Raw genomic sequence first — 7,750 nt, forward strand, 5'->3', positions numbered from 1 at the left:
CTCCAGATCTCTTTAATATTTTTGTTTCCCATCCAATATTAATGACAAGATATGATGCTAATGCGAATTTACTTCATTAAAGAAGGTCAAACACTACACCAATCTTTCGTATTTCTGAATTTAACACAAAAGAAACTTGACACGTGCAAATTCACTTAACCAAAACCTAGTCAGGTCTGCAAAATAGCTCAGATAAATTTGAACAAATTTTTTTTACCAGATAATCATATGAAATTGATTTATTTCGATTAATCAGCACCTCTAGTTAGAAAGACATTGAAGGGTAAATTGCATTTTTTCAGCAGAAAACTGTGAAGATATCAGCACAAAACTTGCATGGCATCACAGATTCGAACAAAAGCGGAACTGAATCAACATGCCAGCAGCTTCAGCTTTTATGATAAAATGATTCAACCGGGTTTCAATATTCTGTACCAAACTATACCAACGTACATGATAGACGTGTAAACAAGTAGTAAATGAAAAATAACATGTACCACCTTCTACGAATCTGCAGCTCTGAACACTGAGAGTAGAGATAGGAAGAGATTGATGACATCTAGGTAAAGCGCAATAGAAGCCCAGATATACTCATCATACCCATATCGTTTGATTAGATTGTCGGTGTCATAGACTATGTATCCACAGAATATTATAGCTCCAAGCCCACCATAGATCATTGTGCTTATTTTGCCCATTGGGAAAAATATCTGCAGCATAAAAGTGGCCAAAATTAGCATACCATTGTTTATCCATATGTTAATTATTTTGTAAACAAGATAAGGAACATAATGACATCCACAAACCTGAATTATTCCAAACAGCATAAGTATGATGATAGCTCCGAACAGGAAGGGTCCAAGGAAATTAAAATCGTAACCTCTTCTGGCCGCCCAGAATGTGTAGAGAGTTAGACTAACGACCACGACTGCAGTCAAGACAAAAGCTTCCAGGATAACTTTCCCTGCAAGCATTGGAATGCACCAAGTTTTCAGCGAACAAGTTTATATTTAAAGAGAATACGTGAAAGAGCTACATCAGCTACATGTTCCAAGAACACAAATTTATTACAATCAAGCATTACATTGTTTGTAAAACAAAGCATTCTGTTGAAAATTTCCTTTACTTGGTACCGTATATTCCATCATTTCCATGTTCTAATTCCTACTTCCTGTAAGATCCCTATCAGAATTCACAGCAAGAGAGATATTATCCTTTCACACTATCATTTGACGAAATCATCAGAGAATCAGCATTTGAAATCAGGTTCCATCCATCCTATTACTCTACTATGAAATGAGAAAAAACAATGACATATTCTCTTATATAACCATTTTCCGACATGATCATTACATAATGATCAACTCAAAAGTAACATCAATGTCAATAAAAGCATAATTTGTCTAATCCAGTAATTTAGCAGCTCTTGTTTACAGAGAACTATAAGAAATCCTAGGATTTTAAAGGTTTTCATCTAATCAAACACCAAAAGCATAATAAATTTATGTAGTTAAACTTAAAACAGTCACCCAAGCTTGTATCTGATATCAATCCCAACCTAAATCACATAAGCAAGAACCAATAATGCACAAAAACACCTCAAAAAGCTGAATTACAATAATGCACAAACACACCTCAAAAACTGAATCATAATGCAAAACCACAATTAAAGCAATAAAACAAATTTCTCACCATTGGTGTAAGAACAAGAGAGTCCGACTGCGAATGCGAGTGACACCGTGAACACGGCGAGCAGTATATAGTTCAATGGATGGCTCCGGTAATACGAATATAGCGGGCACAACACTACGAAAAAAAATCCCCAAAAAAAAGGAACCAAACGAAGTCAAAACCCCATCAATGAAACCACAAGAGATTACCAATTCCACTGAACATACTTGAATTGTTAAATAGAGAAGACGAAATCCTACCAATGAAAGGCGTGATCACAAGCAAAATGTAGAGAACCAGCCCGGTCGTAGTGGTGGCAAAGAAATTCGAAATCGGGTGGACAGTGACGACAACGGAGGCGACGGCAATGGTGAGAAGCAGCTGAATACTGACAATCGAATAGATTTTGCGAATGAACGACCAGCGGAGCTCCGGGCTCTCCAGCATCATCGGGTAGAGAGGCTGGCTGCCTGATTCCACGTCATACTTATCGTAGCCCCACATCTTCGCAACGAATTGGAGAAATTCTTGTTGATTCCAGAGATATATCGATGAAATGATCGGGATTGAATTTTAGGTTTTCGAAAGTGTATAAATTGGGGAGAAAGGAAATTTCGTGATGCGTCTGGAGACGACGACTTGCCGCTCGCACGTGCTGGTTTTTTGGAACTTATTAATATTAGTTGGACTTTTTAAATCAAAGCATTTCCTTTTCTTTCTCATTAAGAAAAAAACTCTCTCTTTCAAACACGGTTCTCTAATTTTTCATGATATTTTTATGGAGATTCTAAATATTTTCTTGTAAAGAGTGAATTAAAATATTTATCTTATTTGATTGGGATTAATTACATAATTCACTTGTAAAAGTTTAATAATCATTTTTTAAAAAAAAATTATTTAGTTCCTTTTTATAATCTATATATACTAGTATAGTTAGTAAATTTGACCAAATTACCTTTTTGAATTTTGATACAAATTTATACTACTAATTTTGTTTAGTAATCTTTTTTGTTTAGTTGTTGCGTGATTTCAACATTTAAATGGGAATTTAAAGTTTCCGGTTTTAATTTAGAGAAACAACTGGTCCAGTTTGGCCCAATGCTGTGATGGGCCCTGGGCCCATAAGGTGTGATAAAGGTTGGTTTAAAACACAATACATCATAGTTTAATTCAGTCAACACATGATTATTGAATTTTGATGTTGTTTTATGGCATGGTTGATATATCATACTACATGTTAGTTTTAATTACTTGGGAATTATGACTCAGATTACAAAGGAAATTTTAGGGTCATTATCTAACAACTCTTTAACATGTAATTCAATGAAGGATTAGATGGTATCGCAATACAGTAATTTATGGGTGAGTTTCATTTTGCGCATAAACTTGCAATATAATAACGTGCAACTATTTTTCACCTCTGTACAGCGTATTAAGTAGAATAAATTGAAATGGATATATTTTATTCAACTTTAATTGCATTCGATGTTAATAGATGATTAATCTTGAAACATTATTTGATAAGCAGGGAAGGTTTGATTATATTATGCATCTTTATTTCCATTACAACAATTTAAAGGTATAAAAAAAACAATAATTTAAAGGTAAGAAATGAATATATAATAGTAGAACTTTTAATTTTCCTTTTGTTATGGGTGCACTGCAGTATATTTGTGATGTAATTCTTTTTAGGATCGTGATAGATTAGATTAAAAAAAGAATATTATAATGGATAAATATGTTTATCCAAATTTTAATTTCATTTTTGACAATTAATATGTAATGGCGAAGATGTTGTGTTAATTTGTGAAAAAATAAACGGTAATATTGCGTATAGATGATCGTTATAAACCTAGACCAACCATAGAGAAATTTGAATAAATGTTGGTTTTATTTTGGATTGCGAACTGTTGTTTTTACTAGCAAATTTGATTTTTTTTTTCTTTTGGTTTGACCACAGGTGTACCGAACCCACTTTCGGCGGAATCCGACTAATTCATGCTCGATCGGATTTGCGGATTAAGGCTGAAAGTCTCTCAGCGGCTGGTGGGGTTTGAACCCGTGACCTCAAGGTCACCACAGCACTGCCAACTGTGCTACAACCCGTTGGTAGCAAATTTGATTTCTTAATTACCATATTTTAGTGTGCAGATTTGGGTTTTGATATATTATGACTCACTATTCTAGCAGGTGGAAGCCAAATTAGAGCCGGCATCTAGTATTCTAAGTTTTAGGTAAATTCCATAACAAAAGCCCATAAACCTTATAGCCCATTTACATGAATGGGCCGCCCTATCAGTTTGCTCCGATTTGACTTAAAATCCGCGTTTGAGATCTGCATCATTCCTGTCATTTTCAAAATTTTAGATCATCTTTTAACTTTTTCATTCTCTTTCTAAATCTAGGGTTTTCTCTCGATCTTTATTACTCCCTTCGTTTGTCAAAAATAACGACTCTTTCCATTTTAATCCGTTTTTAAAAATAACAACTTTCAAACTTTCTATTTTAAGAATTCTTTACACTCTTATATATTAATTTATTTACCACTTATACCACTACAATTAACAACTTAAAGTGGATCCCATGATCCACTAACATTAATTTCATTACTTTTTTCTTTCCCTCCCTCTTACTTTACCAATTTTTGTACTCCTCTCTCTTACTTTACCAAATTGTGCATTAGCCTCCTTCGATCATTTTCTTCATATATCTTCTTCTTGCTGGTATTATGTGTATATGCAAGTAGGGATGTCAATCAGGTCAGCTCATCGAGTTTCAAGCCAACCCTACTTAGGTTTTGAATTACTAATTCGGTAGGGGTTAGTCGAATTGTAATTTTATCGAGTTAGTAATTTTCAACACCAGCCCTAAACATTCGGGTTTCGGACTAGCCCCTCCCCTTATGAAGCCTTTTGAGGGGGTGAGTGGAACATTTCTAATATGGTAACTGAGCTACCCAAGTCGATGATAGATTTTATCTATTTATTTCTTATGTTACCTACCCACGTGATGAAAGTCCGATATGTCATTCTGGCTCATACGTATTGGAGCTTGTTAAATATCTTAAATATTGTCCTACATTGACCTGGTAATGATCATATCTTTCTCCTTATAAGTTATTTTAAGAATGTGAGTGGAGTGAGTGGCCTATTTCTAGGGCATGATTGGTAGCCCATAAAAGCCCACAAAAACACGTAAAAGCCCAAAAAATGGGTCATTATCTCATCTTCTCCACCGTTTGGTAGAGGTCGAATTTTTCAGGAGACCCGGCATACAATCCCCGGATCTCGCTGAGTTTGATTTGACAATAGAATTTGCGATTCTTGCAATTCACTATCAGAGAAAATTTGTGGGATTAATTTTTCTCCGCTTCTCTGACTTCGTGTTTTGGAGTTTTATGTCCAAATTGCCCTCCTAATTTTCGATCTCTACAAACATAGAGGCAGCACCAGACACTCCTTGGCGGTGGTAAATCGAGATTTCCAACAACCACGACGTTGCTTATTTGAACAACTCAAGTTTAAATTTTGGTGCTTACACAGTGCTATAATAGGCTGACGATGAATGCAGGAATGCAAGGACGACAGGGGGTAAGGGTGACATTTAATTCAAAAAAGTGAGGACATATTTGTCATCATAGTCTTTAATATCATTTTCTAGTATAATGACTAATACCTACCAAATGATAAACTAAGGCACCAAATATTTCTACCAAACATCATTATAAGTATGATTAGCTATTTAAAATACTTGAAAAAGCCGTTATATCTTTAAACTTATTAAAACCTCATCAATTCTACCAATTACGCCCCAAGAGAATATGAAATAGTAGTTCATACATTATTAAACCAATAAAATATGCCATTTTTATCATGATTAGCATTCGCTTACAAGAAAGACATGTGACTATTTGATTAATCAATATAAATAGTGGTTCAATTCCCACCTCAATTGCATTCCTCTTCTCCATCCCTCTTGATCCTTTAATAAGTCAATACTCGAATCACATTTTTAACTTTTTAGTAGTACTAGTATCACCCACTTACGATATACTTACGATATACGATCCATTTTTTTATTTTAACTTATTTTATAGTGTAAAATAATTTTATAAATTAATGAAAATATCATTATATAAAATCTGAAATCATAAATATATAAAATTAAAAAACAATTGTTAAAAAATATATAATCAAACAGAAAAAAAATTACACATATGCCGAATGAAAAATAATATTATTATTTCAAGTTCTAAAATCACAAATTTATACAATAGCAATTTATTGTACCAATAAAAACTCATATAACCAAATAAGTTTATAAACTAAAAATTGCACACAAATCACATATCATTTAAATCACTTTTTGATCTATACTACAAAAGATCAATCACAAACACATGTCAATAAAAATAATATACAAATATATATTAGAAGATAGCCAAATCGATCAAAATCATCAACAAAAATATAGCAAAATAGCATGGAATATACAACCGATATCAATATGCATGCATTAGCCGGAAAAAAAAAATTGGTTGCATACCTAATAGTATATCCTTAAGCATCGCCTACTTCACGTGTAGCTGCTACCACCCATACCACATCCAGGAAAGACAAATGAATAAGAACTGCCACCAACCTAATATTCATATAGAGCACTACATGAAAAAATTATACATTACACCATAAAAACCTGCAAGGAGAACATCATAAACAACAAATACGGAAGATGTACCTGCACCAAAAATTCAAAGGCAAGTTATAAATGTAACAATAATACCGTGCAAGACTCAAGCGGGGGAATATTTACAAAATTGCTATTTTAAATTAGATATTAAAGTGTAGGGTCTTGTTAGGTTGAGATTTATCAACCTTTAAATTAGATATTAAAGTGTATATAAAACTGATTTTTGTTAATTGAATTGTAAATATTAATCGGCTGTTTCTTTAGACTTTGCCATTCCCATGCATTTAATCATTTGACACCTCACATTGAATGTCATACATAGTGCAAAATATGGAGAATCAAAATTGAAATGGACTGAATTATTACAAATATTAATCACACTTTACAACCCTTCCATTCTAAAATAAAAAATACTAACAATCACACAACATTAATCAGCACAACAAAAGTGCGGAGCAGAAGAGAAAGATATCAGAGGCCATAACTGCAAAATGGGTTAGATGCTGTAAGATCTTCGTTCCTTCTTTCATACACTTGTTTTCTAAGTTTTTTAATTGATAAATATAAATAAATTACTATAGATAATAACCACCCATTAACTTTCTAGTAACTTTAAATAACTCCCCACTAACTTTAATAATTACCCACTAATTTAACTACCAAGTAACCATATAATTTTCTTTAAATAATAATATCTATTTTAAAATAATATTTCCCTAAATACCCCTAAAACTCTCTTCTTATTTCGTACCCCCTCCATCCCAAGATAAGTGACCTACTTCTTTTGGGCACAGGATTTAAAAAATATTTAATGATTAAAGTGGAGAGAGTAAAGTATGAGAGAGGGAAAGTAGAGGAGAGAGAGAATAAAGTAGGTGGAGAATAATTAAGAGATGACTTTTTTGCTAGGCGTCACAATGGTTAATAGGCGACCATGGGGCGACGCGTATAAACAATTTCAAAATATACTACATTTGCGGAATTAAAATTACGATTAAAAAATACGGAATTAAATTTAGACACGTGTACGGGGAAAATTCATTAATTGCATTTAAAAAGTTACATAGATAAAAAAAAAAAAGTACATGACATAATAAAGAAAAAAAACTATCGTCGTGCAGTACTCCGTGCCTAGGACTCTTCCACCACTATCCATTTGTAGTTGAATATGAGCTTCCATTTGGCGCATGTCGGCAAATTCCTTGAGGAGGCCGGCTTCATCGAGAGGTACCCCACGTCGAACGCTAGGGGTGGCCGTTTCGTGGCTTGGACTGGCTTCATCGTCATTGGCCCAACTAGTCGGTTGTACGCCTTCGTCTTCGACGATCATGTTGTGCATGATAATGCGGGCGTACATTATTTGGGAAACGCATCTGACATCCCACAAACG

At 33.7% G+C, this 7,750-nt stretch overlaps 1 protein-coding gene across 1 annotated transcript; it reads right to left on the reverse strand.

Annotated features, from left to right (window-relative positions):
* Positions 1-276: 276 nt before the first annotated feature.
* LOC125197261 (protein LIFEGUARD 2-like) lies at positions 277-2,326 on the reverse strand. The gene is made up of 4 exons (XM_048095987.1): positions 1,932-2,326; positions 1,693-1,806; positions 807-964; positions 277-710 (listed from the first exon to the last, which is right to left on the reverse strand). The coding sequence occupies exons 1-4, from the start codon at positions 2,173-2,175 to the stop codon at positions 504-506; spliced, it is 723 nt and encodes a 240-aa protein (XP_047951944.1). The 5' UTR covers positions 2,176-2,326; the 3' UTR covers positions 277-503.
* Between the last annotated feature and the right edge of the window lie 5,424 nt (positions 2,327-7,750).

This window comes from Salvia hispanica, chromosome 6 (assembly GCF_023119035.1).
Source record: "Salvia hispanica cultivar TCC Black 2014 chromosome 6, UniMelb_Shisp_WGS_1.0, whole genome shotgun sequence".
In the NCBI taxonomy this organism is placed as follows: domain Eukaryota; kingdom Viridiplantae; phylum Streptophyta; class Magnoliopsida; order Lamiales; family Lamiaceae; genus Salvia; species Salvia hispanica.

Excerpts from the sequence above, each read along its gene's own strand:
- LOC125197261 (XM_048095987.1), bottom strand. The coding sequence starts at position 2,175 with ATGTGGGGCTACGATAAGTATGACGTGGAATCAGGCAGCCAGCCTCTC. Across the intron at positions 1,807-1,931 it reads TGTGATCACGCCTTTCATTG|TGTTGTGCCCGCTATATTCG; the intron begins GTAGGATTTCGT and ends TTTTTTTCGTAG. Across the intron at positions 711-806 it reads TGCTGTTTGGAATAATTCAG|ATATTTTTCCCAATGGGCAA; the intron begins GTTTGTGGATGT and ends TTTATGCTGCAG.